The sequence below is a fragment of the Copadichromis virginalis genome, linkage group LG10 (genome assembly GCF_057382275.1).
Source record: "Copadichromis virginalis isolate Kocher_CV1m ecotype Utaka linkage group LG10, C_Virginalis_male_GT1.1, whole genome shotgun sequence".
Taxonomy (NCBI): domain Eukaryota; kingdom Metazoa; phylum Chordata; class Actinopteri; order Cichliformes; family Cichlidae; genus Copadichromis; species Copadichromis virginalis.
The window spans coordinates 18699390-18723866 of record NC_140627.1 but is presented as its reverse complement, the minus strand read 5'-3'; the positions used below and the strand labels follow the sequence as shown (position 1 = coordinate 18723866).

The window sequence follows — 24477 nt, the reverse complement described above, 5'->3', positions numbered from 1 at the left end:
AGCATTTTCTTAAATACTCAGAGCAGCCTGTCTGTCAAAATCACCTCTCTTCCCCATTCTGATGCTCAGTTTGACCTCCAGCAGGTCGTCTGGACCATGTCTACTCAGTGAGCTGCTACCATGTGACTGGCCGATATAAATGAACAATAAATGCATGCTTTGAGTGTACGCTCAGGCTCACATCCACAGAACAGAAGCGTGTTTCTCTATGAGTCATTATATTTCCCTCCTTTATCAGAAGAACAGGTTCAGAATTTTAATACCTTGTTTTCTGCAACAACAGAGTTCAAAAGGTCGTTTTTCTTCTCTGATCTGACTGAATGTTTGCTGTCAAAATGAGGATTTATTCTCTTTTGCATTTCAAACAGTATATACATTCAACACTGTCAAGATAAAGCAGTTATTTCTTTCTGCAGCTACTCCTCATAAATGTTTGGTGTGACCCCTCCGTGGAATTGATTTGTACACTTAAAATACCAGAAACATGTTTTTTTTCCCTCTAAACATTCAAACTTTACCCATCAAACATGACCTTGATGTCTGTTTTTCTCCATTTTGTTTTTATTCTTTTCTTTTTACTCTGCTCAACCTGATCCAGGCGACTATACCTTTTTTTTCACAGGAATGCTACACGAAGCGTGTCTCAGCAGGTTAGCGTAGCTTGTATTGAAATACGTGCATGTTTTATTAATAGACTGGAGATAAATCATCACAGCACAGTGGAGCTGTGAAACATCTGGGGAAGGTTTATCAAGATTCTTCAAACAGGATCGCTCTCATGAATGTGAAGTTCTTCAAAACAGTAAAACATTAATCGCGATCGTCACAATTTAAAGTAAATGTTAATCTCAACATTTAAATAAGTCACGATGTTCCTGATGAACCAAAGATTTGGATGTGAAACTTTGAAGTTATTCTGATTAGGATTTTATTACATTGCTGATGCCTAATGTAACGGCTTAAGTAATTAAGTAATACCCTGAGAAGTTGATGTCACAGTAAGCAAAGAGACTTCTACGGTCTTCCCCCTTGTCCGGACCTCTTCTCCCAAAAAACGGGCCTCAACAGGCGGGATCATTTTCAAGGTTAACATACAAATAGCAGAGCTTCACCCCAGACCACAGAGGTTCCCTCCAAAATGGGAAAATCTGTGTTTTCAAACAATCCTGAAAACTTTTCAGTCCATCCACTTCTCTGTAAATATCACAGGTCTTTCAGTTGTTGATGAAAGCGCACAGGCTGTTAGAAATAGTCTGGAAGGCGAGATATTTACAGAAGATAAGAAGAGTTTGAAGCATTACCTCATGTGCTGTTGACGAATCTGCTTCTGAGGTGAAAAATCTTTTGCTCTGGGCCATATTGTATAGCAATGAGTGAACAGGGGAGGGAGGGAGTCTGGTTTGTCTTCGTGCAGATATTTAATCTGCTCGATTGACCAACAAAAAGATTTGATTTCCTTTGTCTGGAGTGAATCATTTACCCTTTTTTTCTTTTTTTTGCCTTGCACAAACTTTCATTCACATGAAAAATAATAAATAACAGCCGCACTTCAGACAGGCACGCTTACACAAATAATCTAAACACCTGCCCGTGGAGCTCTCTATGTGTTCTCGGTGAGGTAATGTAGGAGGGAAAAGCATTCCTCAGCCCTTCTTTCACTCTCCTCCCCTCTCAGCATTTCACGTCTTTCCCCACATAAACTTAGTCGGTTTCACGCTGTATAAACGCACAGGTCACTTTGTTAGATCTGCTACCCCCTGATCTTCAGCCTGCTCTGAGGAAAGACTTCCTGGGTGACACAACCTTTGTGCTAAAATGTCTGGTATGTTGTAAATATGAGTCTGTGTTTGTTTACAATGCAGCGTGCTTTCATTTATGTGTGTGCGTTTTTTAAGAAGTAGGTCAGAATCCCAAATTCTCTCATATTCTGTCAGTTAGAGAGGATTGAAATGATGTTGATGATGTTTCACATCTCAGCTAACATGTGGGAAATAGTGACATTTGCGACATTGCTGTATTAATCCTCTATGTTGGAAAGGATTTTTGCATGTAAATACTCTCTGTGCTCTACAGTGAATAAGTATTTCTATGTAATTTGAGGGTTAAACATGAGTGTGTCTGTGTGTGTGTGTCTGAAAGGCAACGAAAACATTGAGAACCAGGGTAGGAAAGGGTGTGTTGGCTCCAGACAAAAATAGCTATGTTGCAGGAAAAAACAATGCGTTTGAGAAAAATGCGAGAAAAGAAAAATAATGAAAATGTCAGAGTTACAGAGGAATCAGCCAACAATCACATTCATGATGTGACTGATATGAGTCACATAATTTCACTAAAAATGGAAAAATATTTTTCTACATATTAAAGTAATCTTGTAAAAGCACACTGCCGCTGAGCTATTTTAATTCATTTTAAGTGTCCTGTATGCAGTGTTGAATCGACAGCAGATTTTAATGGAGCACTAACCTTTGCTCGTTACCCCGAGAGTTATTCATTAAAACAAAACTAATGAATTCACAGAATGGGCCTCTGAAAACTGTCCAAGCAGCAGTTTCATGAGCGCTTCACGTAAGTTCCTCTACATCCATTTACAAAACAAATAGCTCTCTGTTACACATTCATATATATTTTTCGTCCCGCGTACATGTGAACATCGATCAGTTTACCCAAATATGCACACTCTGTTTCACCTGAGGAACACTGGAGGAGCTTTATCTTTGTAGGAGAATGATTTATACTCAAATCATGTGTTTTTTTAATCTATCTGTTTTATTTTAAAACTGCATGTGGCGATGCGGTGGTTGGTACAGTTGCCTTAAAGCAAGAGGGCTCCTGGTTTGACCCTGCTGGCTCATGAAATAATTGGCAGAAAATTCAAATGTTTTGACAACTGAGTGCTTATTGAACCGTCTGACAGTCAAAAAATATTGATTAATTTGCATATATGAGTATGAATTTGTATATTATGTGCTACATCCTTCATGTTTTGGAATTTATGTATAAAGGGGTTATTGAATGGATGGATTTTTAAATGTATTCTTGATTAACCGATTTCTGTTTTTCTTTCCTCTTCTCTGTAACTCAGGCATCAAAGAACTTTGGGCCATTTAAATTTGGTCCAAACTGTAAATATCATCCATGCGTACTTTCAGTTTATCAGCTGCAGCTGGTCCAGTTCAGCTCCTTACAGATGGTTCAGTAGAGATGTATGAAGGTCCATCAGCTGCATTGCCTGTGCTGGAATAGTCAAACAGGCATACTTACCATCAGGTTGTCGATCTTCTGTTGGGTGACCTTCAAGGTCGAGCTACTTTCCTGCCTCAAGCCTCCATCGGCCATCTAAGAAGCATGTCTGAGTCTGTTCCTTTGCTGCTTTGTGCTCTGGATCCTGTAACCAGTCATACCACAAAATGGAACGAGCTGAAAATGGACAAGAGCTCCCTGCATGATGCTCCTGTGTCTGATTTCAGACAGAATGGACATTGTGAATGCAGACAGAGTTCAGACATGTCTCCTGGAGCAGGTCAGGACATGGAGGTGTCATCCCTGGATCGCAGAGCAGCTGTTCATAGTGATTCTCAGATGGAGGCAGAGAATGTAAAAGACTGTGGAGCTAAAATACCTCAGCAGAAAGACGAGAGCCCTGCAGAGACCCCAACAGTCCTGGACAAATGTTGTCATAAACGTCTGCCTGCATCTATGAATACACCAGAGGACGTGCTAAGAGTAGTAAAACACCACCCAAGCGCCATTGTGTTCTGTGATTACGACTGTGGGACTGGCAATCAGGTCATCAACGAGAGCTCTGATGGCGGAGAGTCATCGTCATCCACTTCTAAAGAGGCGGAGGGCGAAGACGGTGATGATGATGACTTTCCTGCAACGTTACAATATAAGGAATTCCTGGTCAGCCGTCGTCGTAGAAACTTGAGCAGGAACAGGAAGTGCTTAAGGAGGAGACAGGATGCCCAGCCTAACAGCACACCATTTGACTGGCAAAAACTCAACAAGGGCAAACCTGGGTTCACAGGTAGCCAGGAGGAGGAGGACACATGGGAGAAGAATGGAAAACAGGTAAGGAAAATAAGAGGGGGGCTTGGGCAATAATAAAAAACAAAGAAGTCTTGTTCACTTAGTAGAACAGCCAGAGAAAGCACTTGAAAAGCCTTTATCCTGTGTTAAATTGCACTGCGGAAAGCCTGATCCTTTTTCCACAGCAGAGAGGGATCCGGTCATAGCAGGAAAAGCACAAGTTTTACTCGTGAAATTAACAACTGCTCCATTCAAGTATTCAAGTGAGCCAAGGCAGCCTGGACTGTAACGCCAATTTTAGCCACAATTAATCTTATTATGTCGCCCCTCTAGTTTCCTAAAGAGACCTGCCAGAATGCCTGCAGCTAAAATCTTTTTTTGCAACTGTGATCCCTACAGGCGCCACCAGAGGGCAGCAACGTCAAAACATTTCGAACTTGATTTCATTTGAGGGCCAGGAGTGAATTTCCTAAATAGGAATACTTTCATATCATCTTTGAGGAAAATATTCATTGCATTCGTGTGCTGCGTGCACAGCAAGTTGTCATGTGCTGATCCAGTGCTGTATTTAGGCTATAGATGCAGGGCAGCAGGGGGTCTGCACAATGTATTTGAATTTTTTAAAGTAGCCTGTTTTGTTCTTTCTTTTTATTAAATGCATAAAACTTAAAAAAAAAAAAGCTTCCATTTTTGTGTGCTACTAAATCTTTGCATTATTTCTTCAATTCAATTAAAAAAAAAGAGAGTCTAAGTAAATAGGAATCTTTCAGCAGGTTCCCCCCTGTTAGAAATTCCTCCCATATTTCCCTTGGCCTGGCCTGGCCTGGTCTGGCCCAGCATCTCCAATCCTCCCAGCATGCAACACACCAGCAGGCTTCCCGTAGTGTGACAGTGCCCCTGACTGTGTTCTCACACCTGTCAGAGCAGCCCTCAGCTGCTGGCACGTTTCCACAACAGTCCTCTGGTTTGCTGTACGCAGCTTTCCCGCCTTGGCCTGAAATAAAAGGATTATGACCAAGTAGCTTTTCAAGTTACTTATTGACAGACTGAGGCCGGGGCTCATTTGAATACCTGTTTAATTGAAGGGAACCCCACTGCTGTTTCACACATTCCTGGAATATTTTGGCCTGAGCAGTTTGGACACATCCCCCGAATGTGGACGACATTTTTGCCAAATTAAATGTTTAAAAGCAAGTAATTAAACTTTGCTTGGAATAAAATGTGTCTTGCAGGCTTGGTGATAATTATTCTGCCTTATTAATAGCTCAGATGTGAAGGTGTATTAATCGTTGCCACAGATTTGTCGTTAGTCTCTGGCAGCCTGCTGTCATGCCCCGAAACTTGAGAAAAATAAATCTGTGTTTTTACAGATAATGATATGACTTCACTTTCTTGAATTTGTGTCTGTGTGAGTATTATTTCGCCTGAGATAACCCTTAATATCTGTAGTTTTCTGAATTTGGATGAATATTGTAGAATTACTTTGCACCTCTACTACCAGTGCTTACAAATGTCAAAGTACACACCAGCATCAGTCATGACCAGCCATTCAGATGTGGACTTGCTGGTGTGTTTTGGATTATTGTCCTGCTTCAGAACTGGAGTGTGCTTCAGCTTGAAGACACAAACTAATGCTCTCTACTAATGTTAGAGAGGAGAATTCATGGATCCAACAATTGCAGGAAGTCTTCCATGTCCAGCAAAGCAGCCCCAGACCATCACACTACATTACCATGTTGGACTGCTGGTGTGATGCTGTGTTAGTTTATGCAGATGTCACAGGACACAAACCCTCCAAAAGTTTGAGGTTTGTCTCATCAGTCGACAGAATATTTTCTCAAAAGTCTTGGGGATCATTGAGATGTTTTTTGGCAAATGTGAAATGAGTCTTCTAACCAGTCCCAGTCTTTTGACTTGTGTCTATGTTGACATTCAACATTATTGTTGAATTGTGACCTCTGACTTTAACTGAGGCAAGTGAGGCCTGCAGTTCTTTAAATCTTCTTCTGGGTTCTCTCACGACTTCCTGGATGAGTCGTCAGTGTCCTGTTGGAGTAATTTTGGCAGGTCAGCCACTCCTGGGAAGGTGTTCCAAGTTTCCTCTATTTGTGGTTAATGGCTCACTGTGGTTGAGTGGATACCCAAAGCCTTTGAAGTGTCTCTGTAACCCTTATCAAACTGACAGATGTCGACTTTGTTTCTCAGCTGTTTCTTTAGATTGTGGCATGATGTGTTGATTTTTCTTTATCTGTTAGTCTACCTCACATTGTCAGACGGGGTCTATTTAAGTGATTCCTTGATTCAGCAGGTCTGGAAGTAATCGGGCTTGGGTGCGTCTACTGAAATCGAACTCAGCTTGCCAAAAAAAATGTGGTTAATCAGAGTTAAATTATGATTTAACAAGAGGGCGCAAGGGTGTGATAACCCTTAATAAATTAAATCATCATTTTGTATTTCCTTGGGTTACTTTGTCTGATATAAAAATTTGTTTGATGATCTAAAACATGTAAGTACAACAGGCAAACAGACTGTATATGAAAGTATTTATCAATGATAAAGCTGCAGGAAAAAAACTATATCAAAATAACAGGCATCTTAGCCTCTCCATATAATGAAAAGGTCTTTTAGCAAATATGTCAGGATGCATTAAAAGCTCTATCTTCTCTGATCCCTCAGAGAGAAGTATATTAACATTTCATGAGCTTTGAGAGCACTCTGTCTGTGCTTGTGTATGCTATGGTGTGCATTTGTGTTCGTGTTGGCACATTTACATTCACATGCTTGTGTCTGCAGTCACTCGTGCCATTGAAAAGCCTCCACTAGATGTGTTCTCCCGTCACTCTGTCACCCACAGTGAGGGTAAAAATAGCACCCCGGTGATAGAAACCCTTCTGTGTTCCCGTGTGTGGAATCTGGAGATGTGGGGGCCGTAACGTGCAGGAAATGACTTTGCTGCCAAAGCCCTTATTGCTGATATTTTTCAAACTGGTCAACATGATGGCTTTGGGAAAGGGAGTGGACAGAAGGGTGTGTTTGTGTCCGTAAGTGGGTGGGTGAGCGCATGCTTGTGTATAGCTATGCATGTGTGTGTGTGAGTGAGGGGGCTGTTTTTGGATTTCAAGCTCCTCAAAGGGGCCCTATGTGCTACTATCAGCCCCTGGGACTCTGGGGTTGGCAGCAGAGCCCCGAAACAAAGCAGTTTGTTCATTTCCTGGAAGGCGAGTGAACAAGTGTCTCAGTCAGAGCCCGTGACCAATGGGTGTAGAAGGAAAGCGAGGGAAATTGAGGGTGTAGTGCATGACTATTGGTCTGGAGAGATACTACACATTTACATAACATGCAGTGCTGCTGTGATATGAAGCAAAGCTTACTCCTTACAGGCGACAGTCTTTGACATTGACTTGACAAAAATGTATCTGCTCTATAAAAATCACACTGAGACATGATTAGACTGCAAAGTCTACCCTTAGTTAGGCTGAAAAAGCCCAGTGTTCATCTCTAAGGAGCCCTATAGGGAGTGAAAGGTGGAGTAGAAGAATGAGGAAGAGGAGTATATGGTTTTAGGTTCAGCATACACGAAAGGCGTAGTGTAAGATTATCCCCAGAGCTTGTCCTTGAGAAATATTTTCCTGCAATTGTTTTTTTTGTTTTTTTACCTATATGTTCAGGCTTCTGCGTATGACTCCATGACCCTGCTGATGAAAAAGTTGGACCACCTCAATGAGGGCATCCAAGAAGTCCAAGGCGCAATTTCCTCCTACTCAAATGAGGCCAGTGCTGATGAGGAGCAGCAGAGCACCACAGTGAGTCAAGTACAAGTAATGTTATGTTTATTCACATCAGGCTCTCAGAATGCTTTGAATGAATGAAGATTATACGTGGTGATTAAAAAGAAACTCACAGACTTAAAGCTGAAGGAACATAAAGGTGAAGTGAAACATTTCTTAATACACATTCACATGTAGCAAGTACGCTGTGCATCACTTAGAGAAACTTAGACAGTGAGGCTTGTAAAATGTAGAAGTTCACTGATTTACGCAGGTTTTTTATGCACGCATTCAAGTTGAGATTGCAACTGAATGCATTCTGCTGATGAAGAGAAGACATTAAACCTGGAGAGATTCTCTGTTCGGGAGGTATTAAATGAGGGAATTTATCAATATTAAAACTACAGCATATGCAAAAGTCATGAGTCACCCCTCATTTCTATATGTTTTGCTTTGAAAATGGGAAACAGGTGATTTATTAAAAAGTGTGCATAGAAAAACAGAAATACAGTACATAAGGATAACTGTACAATTCTAACAAGTTTGAGAGTCAGTGTTTGTATGAACCATTATTCCTCAGTATAGGAAGACGTCTCTCAGGCAGCTTTCCTGTAATTTATTGCTTGTGTCTTCACGGATAGTTCTCCAGGATTCCTGAAGGGCATTCAAAGCTCTTTTCTGGATATTGGCTGCCTTTTTTTCTGTGGTATTTATTTATGGTGAATTAAAGTCTGAATGTTCCCGTGAGCCTAATTCCATCAATTTTTATCTCCAACACTACTGACTGAATTGCAGCCTGAGCCTCAGATGTCTGTAGACACTCACTGTTGTACATCTCTCCTGATCTTCATATGCATTATACATACAGTACATACTGGACATAACACATATTAAACATGCATGAAGTCAACAATTTGAGTCAAAATTCCACATTTGGGTTTATCACTACATATGACCGTAACATAATAGTGTGTTTTTGCAACAGGCTGCTAGTAATAGAGCGCCAGAAGATAAAATTTAAACTGAGTTTGGCGCCGCTTTTTTTTTTTTACACTCGAATCAGTCACAGGTCATTGTTAAGTGGCTTAACAAACATTCAAGTATAAGAACTGAACTGAAAATGAGCAAAAAAAAAGGAAACGCAAGACCTTCAGAAAACCTGGAGCACTATTGCTCAAGACAAATGATATGATGATAAAGACGTCCTGCAGGGAAAAATATAAAGAAATGACATGTGGTTAAAGACTTTTTTGCACAATACTGTGGTATTCAGTGCAGTCACCAAGTCAAGAGGAAAGAGACGTTTTAACACCACAGTTGTTAGTTTTTGTAGCACAGTTTGTGCAGCGTGGTGACGGAGGCATCTTGTCTTGTTTTGGTTTCCTCCTCACAGACTGAACACATGTATGTGTTTACCAGTGATTTTTAATTATAAATGGATGAGTGTGAAGGCCATGAACGGTTATATCTCTCTCTCAGCCCTTTGTTGGACTGCCAATATCATCCAGGTTGGAAACTGCCTCTCACTCAAAGTCAGCGGGTAAATCAATGATAAAACTCAGTAATGACCACTCAAGACAAATTTGTTGTATCAGATAAGCTGATTTTTTTTTTCACTGGTTGATTTGCTGCACAAAGTTTGAATTCTAAGTGAAATATTAAATTGAGTATTGTGTGGGCCACTGCTTTGGTTATAGCAAAAATGATTGCTTTTTAAACAAAGCTTTAGCAACATTTTACTGACTGCGTATATTCATCATCAACACAGAATGTACCATTCACACATGTTAGACAGGCCTCAGTTTTCTATCTCCTCCCCCCTGTTAAGCTACCCACCTTTCATTTAACAAGGCAGCATAGCTAAGAATATTAGTTTGGATGTTCTCCAAGCCTGTTGTTTTTCCATCATTAAGGCATTTCACAAATCAAACAGATCTTGACTCATTTGGCATCCACCTGGATAAAGCGCCGTGTCTCCAGAAAGCAGATTACAGGAGCTGAGCTCGTCATTTTGGCTCGCTGTTATTTTACAGGTGTATTTAACATAGTTTTTGGAAGAGGAACACGGTCTGCGGATGGCTGTGCTGCTCTGCTCTCACACAGCATTCCAGCTGCCTCATTACGCTTACCAAGTGTAAATCTGGTAACCTCAAAAGCTCTTTAACCAGCAGCACAGAACTTCAGGAATGTAATAAAATGGTGGTATTTAATCGCGCTAATCTCATCCAAACTGTCTGGAAACAGCAATAAAGCGCGTTTACAGTATCTCTCCGTTTTTAGCTTTATGTGCCACATTCTCTGTGGAGCACGTAAACACACTTTTATTTTCAGTGACAGCAGCATTTTGAATACAAGTGGTGAATTTAGCCGTCTTATGGTGGAAGAAGCACAGAATCTCTTTTATAGATTCACTAAACCCAATGACTTGCAATCTATTTCTTTCTTCTTCTTTTTTTATAGCAAAAAGGTCATCCTTGTTTTGGAGCACAACAGAGGTATTCATATGAGTTAAAAATATGCAATATCCAGCTAAATATCAAAGGTTCCTGGTATATACTGCCACGTTATTCCTCTAAACAACACTCTTCATCAGTCTTGCCTTTGATTTGGCCCAAAGTTTAAGGTCATGTGCTCAATATAGAAAAACTAGTGAGTTCAGTGCTCCAAATAATATTCTCTTTCATTCTTTCCTCAGACACTATCCTGCAATCATGAAGTACCCTACATGCTCATTATACTTTCCAGAATTGCGTTAGCTATGTCGGTGTAAAAAGTTGTTATTTGTGTCCTTGCTTTTGTCATGATAGTCATAGAATCACAGCTCACATGGGTGATGGTCCCAGTCAAGCATTTGGATCCCGACTGCAATATCTCAACTATTAAATTGATCACTGTGACATTTTGATAGGGCGGTTAGGGATGTTGTTGGGTTCTCACATAGTCAACATGACTGAGTGACTTTCATCTAATGCAGCCATGAGGTTCATATTTATGCCTTTTAGTGAAATGAACGAATTACAGTGAATCTCAGGGCACATTTAAGTGCACCTCAGGAGGAATTGTGACAGAAACCTTCCAGTGAACTAATGTTCATGCTTCATGCTGCACTGTTCAGAGCTGCTAGAGCTGCTTTTGTGTAATGAAGAGGTGTGCACTGTGGTAATATCCTCAGTGCCCGGCTAGTTCATAGAAAGAACCGAAATATCAAAGTCAAACAAACCTTTTTACGTAAGAGTAACACAATTAAAATTAAAGATTAGTTTTGGGGACACGGTGTCCCTGATGTTTTTATGTAACTTTGACCACACAGTTATATAAAACTAGCAACAGCATCATGCCATCTCTATGATGGCAATGCTCTGCAAGGTCAGAGGGGGAATTTTCTGCACAGACAAGCCTTGTGTGCTGTAATAAAGAGAAAATGTGGCTCTCTATCCATGCACTTGTAGATGGAAATCTTGGTGGGGAAATCAGCATGCCGTTTACAGACACGAATGCCATCCCTGCTTCAGTTACACACGCTCACATTTGCACACACATCCCTGTTATCAACTCAGCGATGGACAGGAGGGAAGAGCGGGAAGCATGACGGCGGGTCTTCCCACTGCTGGGTACAGTAGTTGAGCAATCAGGTCAAGCTGGACTTTCCAGTGTTGTCACTGAGCGGAGATACTTATGGCATAAAGGGGGATTTTTCAGAATAAGAGAAGGGCAGATATATCATTACCAGTGTCTTATGTCTTTCATCACGCACCACCAACACCAGCTCCACGAAATACTCCACAGAAACCAGAGAGCTGCTGAAGAGACAGGTGACATGAGGACAGGGACTGGGGTAAGAAATTGAAGGGGACACAACTACATGGAAACTTTCTATAAAGAAAATTAGAGTTATGTTATTTAAACTGGCATTTGTCATGAGGAATTAAGATTTTGTTGTTCACCATGCCATAAAAAAATTTCAGAAATCAGGGATTACCATTGGTTATGAAACATGTTTTGACTTCATTTCTTCTGTTCTTCCTTATAGTTTTAATTCTTGATGGTCAACATGTATTTATTTTTTTAATCGCTTATTGTCAAAATAAAATCTAAATATAATGCTAAATAAAATCATGTATGTCCTTTAAAAGCTTTGAAATCATTTTGTGTTCTGATGACGAGTGAGCTGAATTTGTTGTTGGATTTTTCTTCAGCTGCTGCTTTTAAAAGTGACACTGAACCTTCAGCTGGCTTGAAGTCTCATGCTGCTCCATCTCACTGTTTTTCTTCCCTTTGGTCCTCCCAGGGTTCTGTGGCTGTAGACAGGATGGTAAGCCGAGTAAATCAGGATCAGGGAACCTCCAGATTTCCAGACAAATCTGAGCCACTGTCCAGGCGCTGCTCAAGACCTTTGACCCGCAGCAGACCACTGACGCGCTCGTCCCTCTCATCCCCTATACACCTGCAGGCCCGCCGGGCTAGGGTGAGTTAGGCTGAGTTTCTATGTGTGTGAGTTTGTGAGGTGAGAGTGACACATCTGCTTGTCTAACTGAATGAGTCTTTGCTGTGAAGTCAGTGGATTAAAATGAGTGCAGTGCTCCTGATAATCATTAATACTGTAGACGAGGTAACAGGAAGGTGTTTGGAAGGATATGAGCTGCAGTCAAAAAGCTGCAGTCTTCAACATGAAAAAGCCCTTTTTGCTCAGTTTGATTACAGATTAATACATTACATCCTCAGACACAAGGTGATAAGATGTCTCACTTTGATTAAATTAATGCAAACCTAGAATCTTTCCAGCAGTTACTCCTGAGTTACTTTTTTGATAAACACACAAAAGATGATCCTGTAGACCGGCTCTGCAGATATATAGTCTGTCTGATTCAGCTGAGGTCAGTTATTTCGGGAAATGTTTTCAATTTGTAACACCAACTGAGTAAAACCTTTAGGCTGCGATGTGTAATTGTGAACAATCTTTGCACTTCCTCTTGTATTTTATGTCTAATATTGGGAATTTCTAGGCAGAGCTTTTAAGGAATGCGTCTGCTTGTTTATTGTTTTGACTACTAGTCAGGATTTATCCCCTGCCTTTTTCTGGGCCTCTGTCTAGTCTGCATTACCCCTGCTGTTGTGTAAATAAGGCGAAAGTCAAATTAGGAGACAGCTCCGCTCCATCCGGCAGTATGCAAGGTCACTGTTTTCTCTGTCAGCACTGCAGCAGCAACACAAACTATCACAAATACACCACTGCTCATCCACCAATGAGTGGAGGCCAGAAATAAGGAAAGGGGGAGTTATAGTCCACAACCTCCCCATACATTTTTGTTATTGAAATATAGTTTTTTTAACGAATGATGTGTGCAGTCCTTTTAAAAAGTCTTGAGGCTCTCCATGTTTCTTTATATTTTACTTCCAAGGAGACACACTTTCTTGTAGTTTTTTAAAGAGGACTTGATAAATTGTTTTCCAGTCTTACTGAAGGGCTTTCAAAGGTTTTCTTTGGATGTTTTTCACTGATTTTCAGTCCAGTCTATCTGCCTGAGCATGTTCAGAGGAATGATACGAACCGTTCATATAAATAAGGCTTCTAACTCAAGAGAAGAGCCAGTGTTGTGTCTCTTTACAACTCAGCAAACAAGCTATTTGAAATTATGTGTTTAGGTGCTTTGTTACTAGCAGACTGTTTCAAAAACGTAACGTAAAATAGTATTTTGTTATCAACAAGGTGAATCCTAAACAGACATTAGCTGAAAACCTACTGTATCCTAGCATGGAGTTCAATGTGAGTTTTAAAATAACTGTGAAACTGGACAGAAAAAAATCTAGCAAATACCTGATGCAGGACTTAAGAGATGCATCCAGCCCTGATACAACTCTTTGGTCTGTATGCAGGTCAATTTTTAGTTGTGTATATGTTTGTCTGCACATATGTTTGTGGGGACCAAAAATTGGAATGTTAATATACTTGTGGGGACCAACAGTCCCTTATGGGGACAAAATGCCCATCCCCACGAGTTCGAAGCCATTTTTGAGGCTCAAAATGTGGTTTTAGTGTTTAGTGTTTTAATGGGTTACAGTTAGGTTATGGTTACGTTTAGGCATTTTTGATGGTTAGGGTTAAAGTTTGTGTGTGTGTTTGGATGGAGGTAGAGGGAGCTCTAGGGACCATGGGATCAAACTGATGCAGAGGCGTGGATTTATTTTCTTCTAACCATGACTGATAAAGCACAGCTGCCTAAACTTTCTCTCTTTCTTTCTCACACAGACACGAACACACACACACACACACAAGCACGAGAGAGATCAAGATCAGATCAAAGGCACATTTGCATCAAAGCTATTTGTAAAAGCTTTTCTGAAAATAAGCTGATCCACCCTTCCTTTGTTCACTTTTCAGCTGTGAACTTTAAAACAGCAACATTCAGATAAAAAGCTTGTAGGAGCTGATTGAGGGGCTGCTATACACTACTGTTTCAGCACCGAGCATGAAACATTAAACAAAAATCTACTGCTACTCTCACCTTCTGACTTTGTGGATCAATTAGAATGTTTTTACATTATTACATATATAGCAGACATTGCTGACAATCATCTATCATATGATTGTCAGCAAACAAGACTGTTTTGTTAAAATGAGCATTGAAGTGCTTTTATTTTGAAAGCATAACTGACCATTTAGACAATATAAATAACTGCTTTCATGTGAAACTTCACTTTTACTATGCATCTGTCCTTTTTAATTGTGAACTGACAGTAGAGATAACGATTTGAGTAATACACAGTTTGACCTCAGGAAAACCCAGGATGATCACACTGAAGTTCAGTGAATCTCAGCTTTTTTGCATGGATGTGGGGTTTTCCATTCGTTGCACACTGTCTGTGTCAGGATGAAGTTTCCCACACAGAGGAAATTGGACTCTTGGGATCCCAAATCTTTCAGTTTATCAATTTTTGTGAACAAGGATGCTAACTGCATGTGTAATGCTCATCTCCTCATCCGAGTCTAACCTTTTGTTCTGACTTGTGCTGTCAGAAAATCACACAGGGACTAAAATCTATCCACTGTACTCAAGTTTAATGGAATGATTTACGATGATTTAAGTAGCTTTTTCTCGGACAGCCCTCTGCCTCAATCACCAAAAGCATGTCAGCGAGTGTACCACATATCCTTCACATGTGACACTTTTTCCTTTTAATTCCCAATAAATCTTTGGTAATACTAGTAAATAAGCTGTCTGGGCTTTGTGGGTTTTCATGAGATCGTATGGCATAAACAGTCATGAAATATGTTTCTCTTATTTGAGACAGATTTGGAATTTGAGTCATATTCCCAGTGTAGCTACTGCTGCTGTACGAAAAGCGTGTATGAGGGAAACAATGAGATTACTCTGCACTGTTTTACACGGCATTTGTACTTAACTCCTATTTTTTCCTCTTCTCTTTTTCCACGCCAGGCTACTGGAAAGATGACCAGCGACTCGGCAGGTACGATACCTTTTACAACAAGAGTGTGTGTGCTTGTGTGTGTGAGTTGGCGGCTGTGTACTTTCACTGTCCTTTCTGTTGGATTGTTTGCATTCCCACTTTGGGATAAAGCTGGCTTCTGGGAATATCTCCCTCAGGATTTCCAGCCAGTAGGTCAGCCACTCAGACGTAATGATATACTGTTTCTGCTGAAAATGCACACACACACACGCACGCACACGCATACACATGTATATTTAGTTGCAAAGCCATAGATAGTAAAACACACAAGCCATCTCTGCTTTGAAGCTGTGGTTTGGTGGAATTTTTTATGTGATAACAAACAGAGGTTTAACATCTCAGTCAACAAAACACACAAAAAAAGGTCTTTAATCAAAAATATCTTTTCTTTTGTTTCTCTCTGGTCATCGCATTCCCACACACTGTGATACAAAGGTCTGGGTAGATGATTAATGAGCACAGCTCTGCCCCCGTCCGTATCTCTTATCCTCACAGTGTGTGTCCTTTGATTGACATGCACAGGCGTCACAGCTACTATAGTTAAGTGCAACCCAGGGAGATGTCTTGGTGACAGGGTCACATTCGCTGCACTGTGGAATTGTTTGCTTTTGTGTGTTTTGTCTGCATGTGTGTGTACCTGTATGTACGTTTGTGTAACGCTCGGAGTGTCTCAGATGTATTGCATCCAGTCAGACGTCTGGTGTGCGCAATGAATCCTTGGAGGCCGCGGGGAGGTCAGAGGTAACGCAGTCAGAGGCGATGCTGTGAGTGGCGTGTGACGAGGATGTTTGTGTATTTATAAGTAAGAAAATTTTTATACAGACGTGGCGCGCCGAGGGAGGAGTCCAGATTAGATTTGCCAGCGGCAGCATACGTGTGTTACAGTCATATCTCTGCTCCCATTGCTGACATTCACCCTGTGCTCTCTGACAGATAAACAGGGATTTTTTTGCATTTGCTTTAAACACAACTAATGGCAGCCATACTGCGTTCTGTGAGGGATCTCGCCTTGTTTGTTTGCAGATTATTGTAATTTTCCTCAGTGTGTATTTATTCATTGTGACAGGTTTATTGAATATCTGTGGCCGCGTATCACAGGGGATGGTATGCATTTGCAACTCATGCGTTTTTCAAGCCTGTGGAGAAAAACACCTTAATCCCTGCAAAGGTTATGCTTTCAACATGAATATGCAGTAACAGGCATTTACGCACTTTTGATCTTAAATTAATTTGCATGTGAAGGTTCCCTTCGTAGTGCCTGTGGCGTCTTACATCAGCATCGCTGAATGTTGCACTTTTCTGCACCTTAACCCACTTAGAAACTTAAAATGAGGACAACTGTGATCATTTTGTTTAACCGAAGTGTCATTTCCCAGAGTAATCTGTCAATCTACCGCGTTATCCTGATTAAAATGTTCTAATTAGGTTAGGTTAGATTAACTGGTGATTCTAAATTGTAGGTGTGAATGGTTTCTCTCCGTGTTAGTCCTGCGACAGAGTAGTGACCTCTCCAGGGTATACCCTGCCTCTCGCACTATGACAGCTGGGATAGGCTCCCCCACGACTGTAAATTGGATAAATGGAAGAGAATGGATGATGGATTCCAAACAAAGTAATGTTGCAGCAGCTAATCTCCTTAAAGCAGATAGAAAGGTGCAGACCTGGGACTTTATTAAGCAAAGCAGTGACCTCATGTGTTGAAAGTCCACTTCATGAAATTACCCTTTTTGGGTTTTGCATTTTTTCAGACAGGCCACACACTGTCACTTCTCTGGCAAAGGTATTTAAGTAGAGCGCTGCTATTTTATAGCAGCCGATAAGCTACAGATGACCTTGGTTTAAAAAATGCACACTGACACACATTCTCCCCATTTTCACTGCAGCCCAGGATTATACATAACATATAATCCATCAGTATTTTTTCATGATTGAAAGGTGCTTAGGGAGGATGTGAGTAGCCTATGGCCCGCTGCCCTTTAAGTGTGTCTTTTGTCGGTCTGTGATATGTTTTAAAAATGTCTGGCTAACCTGCAGCTCCTGCTGGCTTCTGGTTCACATTTTCTGCTGATATTTAGCCCAAATGTTTAAAAAACATAATTGTAGTTATTGTTAAAGTGACAAAAATCATCCTATTTAACATAAAACATGTTTCAGTTTGACTGTAAAATTCTGCTGCTGTGTGTTTTGGATGAGTAGAAGTTTGCTCAGCAATTATGTTGCAATAAACCTTTATAACTTAATGTGATGTGCAGACCCACCCGACAGCAAACATTAAAGGTTTGTAGTCTGATGTAGGAGGTCCCTTATAAAGCTTTTGCTTGGCATGTGTGCTACAGTGTGTGTTTGTGTGTGTGTAAATATTGCTGCAATATGCAGCAGTGCTTTAACAAGTCTGGAAGTGGATTTGGCTGTAGTCCAGCTCTCTCCTGCTCTTCCCTCCTTCACCTCCCTTTTCATTTTTCTGCTGTCCTTCTGCCCTCTGCTGTCTCTGTTGAATTTCTAAACTCCCACAGTGAATTTCTTTTTTTTGTTTTAATGTTTCAATATAAAATAAAAGACTCTCCCTCACCCTAAAAGCTCAGACTTGGAGACTTGGGCAGGATGTAGTTCAATTAACCACACAGCAAGCCATATTATTTACCAGGTAATTGCATTAAAACACTCCCAAAGGCACGGCTACCATGCCCGTCATTGAGAGGTCCAGTTCAGGGACTTGAATTAGCTGATGTGAAGCGTAGCAGACAGCTTCCAGTTAATGACACTTGTGTTTGAACCGTATAATGCACGACTTTCAGTCTTTATATAAAAATATACTCCCTGTTGTCTTGAAGGCGATTGAATCCACCCTTCGGAGCCACGCTCAAGTGGCCACTTTAGTTTTTGGCATTTCCATGTTGCCACTTTGTCCACAGCCGCTACTTGGCAGCAATGCTATGTTCACCTGGTAGCTGGTTGCTGATGGCTCTTTGCTGCACAGCAGTTAGTGTACAGTTAGAGTAGCAAAGTTCAGAAAGATGCCTACCAATGATCAAAGGCCTGAACCCTGTACTATGAAGTGAGTTCCACATACTCAGGGTATCTTTCCATTATCTGGATTCAGTTGCATTCCTGAATTCCTAACATTGTGTTGGGTGATCAGGATAAGCAGTCACACAAAGCTCGTTATCAACTTGTTAAGTTAACCCAGGGTTTACCCTGCACGTTCACATGAAAGGGTGGTCTTGGCAGCATCTGATCAATCTAAAAAAGGTATTACACGTGTCATATGACTCTTCATGTACAGAAAATGATCCCTATGAGTGCTTCCTACTGTTGCCAAAAGAACCAGAGAGGAATGCTGAAGAAAATCGTTAACCTGGTAATTAAGCACAGAGATTGGTAAAAGAAAGATTTTAATTCCAATTAATTATTTTATCACTAATTGCGCTCTCAGTTCTTCTGTTTATTTCTAAGGTCACAGCCGAAATTTTAAAGTGTCCATGTAGTGTATCCAAGTGTATCCACATTAAAGTTTGGACATTGCTTCAGTTTGTTACAGATTAACAAAAGAAATTAATTTGATTCAGTGAACAGGTATTCTTGCTGTTTAAGCATCAGAATACTTTATTAATCCCAGAAGAAATCGCAGTTGGCCCAATACAGTAAGAACAGCAGCAATCAAGTTAAAGCACTAATATTAAATAATACAATATATTCCCAAATATTGCATAATAGCTCTAATATATAAATATTCCCATATTACACAAAATTAAAATATAAAATAAAGTTAAAATTGACGTGCTCTTCTAATACTATCATACTCTTATTTTCTCTCTTTATAATACAGACCTCTGCACTACAAAGCAAGATTTTGTCTTATCCAGGTAAGTTCACAGTTAGCCCTGGGTTTTCAGTGCTACAAAGATGGTTACTTATGCTACAAAAATAATGACATAAATTCTTTTGTTTCCACAATTAACGTCAGTACGGACTTTAGAGTCTTGCAGTTAGTTTTACTTATTTAATTAAAATGTGTCCAGAAATGACAACAGAAAATGTAGCAAACAGTGAGAACCATCCAAATGTTAAATACAGATGAAAGAAAATATAGACAGAAGGGTGACTGGGGCAGAGTGGAGACGTCTGGGAGACACAGTAGACACTAATGAGGGAAAACAAGAGAGGAGAAACAAAACTAAATAGAAAAGAAGAAGAAGAAACTATCAAAATAAAACTGGAAATAAGTCCTAAAAACACCCACCACACATACTTGACATTAGGATTCGGGAAACACAGGGAATGTAAAATAAACTGAAAACTCTAAACCTGAGCAGACTCCAGATAGCTATGATCAAGCTAAGGCCTGCGAATTAAAAGACAGAAACCAAGACCCCAAACAGGAATAATTACTGAAAGTGCAAAACTGAAACTCAGGCACAAGAACCAGCAGCATAATATACCCCAGGGTATAGATATAAAACCAGAATTCCCCAGGAATTCTCTCAGATTCTCAGATTATTCTGTCTTACTAACAGAGCTGTGATATGTGATCAGTTTTTGGCATTAGGCATTTTTACCAACTTTCTTTCCTGGCTTCAAATAGGCTAAACGTTATTAATATATCGTCTCTATCCCAATGTGACTGACCAAAGAAGATAAAGCGCACGCTTTTACATTACAACGATTCTCCTCTCAAATACTCTGTGTTTTTCTTTCTGTGTGATTAACCTCTTCACATTGGCCCATCATATCGTTTCATCCTCCTTTGGAAAGTCAGCCACTCGGTTGCCAGTACACTTACTCTTAAACATTACACTTAAGTAATTGTGATTGGTCAGATGCTGCCAACGAGTCTCTGCTCATGTGAACACACAGAGGGAAAGCCTGGGTTTACTTAGGGTACGTGAATCGAGATAACGGAATGACATCCTCTGTATGTTGAACTTGCTTCATAGCACAGGCCTCGGAGCTGTGCCACAGGTCATAATCAATCACCAAAAAACAACGAGCAGGTCAAGGCATAAAATGCTCCACAAGTGCTCAGAGCGGAGCAGAACTGAGATGGATGATAACTCTGTGAGCTTGTCACATCCTTTAACACACAAAACACCATTTGATTTATTAATAATGTGAAAATATTAATAACAGCTGCTGTTATGTAAACATTCAGCCAGTCTTAGACAAACAGACTGACTAAATATAGCGAACGTGAAGAAGACACGGCGACTCGAGTTTCAGTCTGATTAGTCTAAATGTTTCACCGTAATCATACACTTGTAGTTAATTGTAACAAACGCTTCAAACATTCAACTGTACTACTTGTGTATTTCTATGTATATTTTGGTGTGAGTATTGGTGGTATGTTTTTATGTTTATCTTATGCAAACTTATGTGTTTACTGTGTGTGGTCTTGAAACCCTATCCCAACACTGAGGGCTCCAGGAAGGAAGTTAGTCCTTGAGGATTTTCCAGGTAAAAAATGTTTATTTTAACAGCTAGTGTCTTTAAAACGAGACAGAGGGCAATAAGGAGGTCTTATCAGCATATGATCTGCACTTCAATGACCTGTGGAGTTTCCCTATAGACCCCCCTCCCGGTCATGCCCCAGGTCCTTCTTCTTCCATGCCACAGTCTGCACCCCATGGTCTTCTCCATTTAGCTTGCAAACCCCCTCGTCTCTCTCCTCCTCTGTCTCCTTCGAGCCTGCTTTCCTCTTTTTCCCATCTGCATCGTCTCTCCCCTTTGGTCCACATGCCAAGACCATCACTTTGTGTCTCACGCCTCGGGTGGGCCACAGTAATAGCCATATCCTGTAGGTGATCCAGTCCCCAGAATAGGAGGTGGACAGTATCAACAGACTTATCTTCACAGGCTGGACAAGGGAAGTTGTTGTTGTTGTTACTGGAGAGTGTGCGGATAGAAACTCTGAATGAGCTCCTGACCCACTTTCCCCTCCTCCGGCTCTTTTTTCTGAGGGAGGTGACTGGAGTACAGCATTCCTCAATGACTGATGCAGAAACATCAAAGAATCTTTTTTTTTCTTTTTGCCTGTCCCGTTTGGCTCTTTTGCCATCAGAATTGTTGTCTAAAAGCAAACAAAGATGCCCAACGGATTTACTTTACCAAATTGACCATCCCAGCCTTGCCATAATGGTCCATTTGATTCACCTTTTATTGTTTATTTTATTTTCACTTACTGAATACGGGACAGACTTGACTGGGGGAAAGAAGGGGAGAAAGAAAGAGGGAAAGAGAAACAGTTGAGAAGAGGGACGGGGGAGAAGGGCAAAAGACAAAAACCAACAGAACGGGCAGGAAAAAAAAGAAGAGAAAAAAATGCATATATCAATCACCTGGATCACCTGCTGAGAAAGAAAACAAGCAGAAGAGAACAAGAGTAATAGAATAAACAACATCACAATGATATATGGGAATATGACAGTAAATACTAAATATTAAACATTATTGTGCAGCACATAAGATCAACAGAACACAGTGTGCTTTGAGGTAGGAGCCAAAAAGGGTGTAGTTTGTGGGTGTGATCACCCGTGTGTACACCTGTGAGCATGGACGCGCTTGTTTGTTTTTTAAAAGGTTCCTTCATGTAATGATCTGCTAGAGGGTGTGGGGGGGCCACAGCCCCGTCCTCCAGGGCATGAAGCAGGTATGGAGGAGATCAAAATTCCAGACATCCAGAGGCCCCAGAACACAAGAGACCAAGGAAGACCAACAGAGGGGCAGCCGCGCCACTGTCCCAGAAAGAGCTGAGGAGAGTCCCAGATGAGGGCTCACTCAGCAGCCGCGGAGCAGAAGCCAGGGGGAGTTGCAGTGTCGCGCCCGTGAGCTCCGCCGGCAGCCAGCCGCGCCTGAGTGACCGAGCCCCAGGCCGAGAGGCCGGGGGCACCCCACCTCCGAAGTGGCCCGAGCGAGCCCCAGGCTCCAGGCCCCGATAAGCGGCCGCCAAGGAGTGAGCCGGTGTGTACCTGGACGCCCATCCCCGAACACAAAGAACCACCAACGCACCGATGTCTGAGGGCGTCTGCCACTGGCAGGGGAAGTGGTGGTAGGGGGAGATAGGCCTCCATATCTTAGAGGTCCTGAGTTGTCCCCAGAAAGGTGGCGTCAGATACCCAACCTGACACATAGACACAGACATACAGGCACACACAGATACAAACATCCATTCCCACCCTCATGCTCTCATATGCACTTACTCCACACTCAACCAACGTGGAGACAGACATAAAGAGACGCTGTACACACGATCACACTCCCCAAGCGTACTCTACAAACCGGGTCTAGGAAAAGAATCATTTTCACTCAGGCTTTTTTTTTCTCTTGAAAATTTAATATCTTCAAGATTTTTGGTAAACAGATTTTACATCTCATTTGACTTTTTTGTCTTATTTGGGTTTAACTCTGTTCTCGTCTGAGTGCCACCATTGTCTGTCTGTCCCCACTACTTATTTCCGCTCATGCTGAGGGTTCACTGTCTGCTGTTGCTGGAAGCACCTGCCAATCACAGCATCGCTCTGATGTTTCAAAGGTCAAAACAGCAATATCAGTTCTGAATACTAAACACTGCAGCTTTTGTCAGTCATAAAAGCTAGCACTAAGAGAAAGGCCTACTTTTCTTTGAGGATGTTTCATGTTTTTTTTATATTTACCTCTGTGGAAACTTGTATCCTTAAATAGAAGCAACAGTGACGTGTACATGGTAGTGTTGTCTTATTCTTTTGGCTGTTCCCCGTAGGAGTCTCCACAGCATCAGCTCTATCCCTAGTTTCTTCTTCTGTCACACCAACCCTGTGCATGTCCGCCTTCACTACATCCAAAAATGCTTGCTGTGCTCTTCCTCTTTTCCTCCTGCCTGGCAGATCTATCTTCAACATCCTTTGCCTACTATTTCAACTATGTCTTCCCTGTACATGTCGAAACCATCTAAAAAACCAACTCATTTCTAATCTCATCCTTAAACTCTGCCACCTTTTCATCAGTGCCACCGTCTCCAAACCATACATCATATCAGGGCTCACTACCATCTAAACCTATCATTGTGTAAGCCTGCACTCTTTTCTTCACCTCTCTCTTGCAATGTCTGTTGTGGGTGGTTAACTCCAGGTATTTAAACCCATCCACCTTTACTAACTACACCTCTTGCTCATTCACACACATGTGTTCTGTCTTGCTTATACTGACTTTCATTCCTCTTGTTTCCTGCATGCACAGGTATATCCAGCTTCATTCTCTCCATCACATCAGCCAGCCCTCTACCTACATTTAGTCCCTGAATTTAATGTCTCTACTCTCACCCTGACACTCTTCCCTTTCCGTCTCTCCTTTCTTTGTCTTCCTCCAGCAGTCGCATAGTTTCCATTGGGAATGAATCTCATTCTTGATCAAAGATTTTACGCCTTACGCCCTTCCTGATGCAACCCTTCTTATTTTTTCAGCATTGTGACCAGTACTACGAGTGCCCTGGCTTGTGACCCGCCCTTTTCTGTGGCTGGGTTACTTGTAAAGGGCAGTATTTTTATTTCATGTTAGGCTGCTAAAGGTAAAGTACACAACCAAGATTGAGCACATTAACAGATGTGATCTGAATCCTAAAGAGTTAGCCTTCATAATACTTTCTGAGGATGTGAGCATATGGAATAACTGTGATTCAGTGTAAGATGATTACGTGTGTGTGTCTGTGGGTGGGCGTGTAAGTGTGTGTGTGTGTGTGTGTGCTCTCATGGATAACTAAAACACATAGTATGAGGTAGGAATTTAGGTCGAGGTCACACAGTGCCATCTGTTCAATGGTTTCATTTAATCTGAAGGTTTTCCACTCAAGTGGGCTGCTGGTACTCACTGCAGGTGACACGATGACAATTAAATTTACTGACTGAAATGAGTATTTTTGCCACACACAGATGAGGTAAGCCTTTGTAAGTGACACAGGGGGGGAAAAAGGAGGTTATATGCATGCTCTTCAAGCTCAAACTGTTGGGTCCAGCGAGCTTTGCTGCTTGGCCTGAATGACTGAGTGTTGCTGAAAATAGAAGACAGGGAGCAGGGAGGGAGTAGCAGGGATGAGGAAAAGAAAAATGAGCTAGTGCAAGAGGAGGAGAAATGGATAGAGGGTACATGTTAGCTGAGAGGACATGGAGCATTTAAAGAAACGTTGAGAGAGTAGTTTGGTGAGATGGTTTTGTCACGGTCTTTGGTCACGTGATCTGTTAAATCATTG

At 41.3% G+C, this 24477-nt stretch overlaps 1 protein-coding gene across 1 annotated transcript; it reads left to right on the top strand.

The window, feature by feature from the left end:
* The first annotated feature begins 3345 nt into the window (after positions 1–3345).
* LOC146700257 (uncharacterized) lies at positions 3346–15435 on the top strand. The gene is made up of 5 exons (XM_085471485.1): positions 3346–4071; positions 7698–7832; positions 12085–12261; positions 15233–15263; positions 15401–15435. The coding sequence occupies exons 1-5, from the start codon at positions 3346–3348 to the stop codon at positions 15433–15435; spliced, it is 1104 nt and encodes a 367-aa protein (XP_085327611.1).
* The last annotated feature ends 9042 nt before the right edge of the window (positions 15436–24477 follow it).

Coding starts and splice junctions, on each gene's coding strand:
- LOC146700257 (XM_085471485.1), top strand. CDS start 3,346: ATGTCTGAGTCTGTTCCTTTGCTGCTTTGTGCTCTGGATCCTGTAACC. Junction 4,072..7,697: donor GGGAGAAGAATGGAAAACAG/GTAAGGAAAATA, acceptor CTATATGTTCAG/GCTTCTGCGTATGACTCCAT. Junction 12,262..15,232: donor TGCAGGCCCGCCGGGCTAGG/GTGAGTTAGGCT, acceptor TTTCCACGCCAG/GCTACTGGAAAGATGACCAG.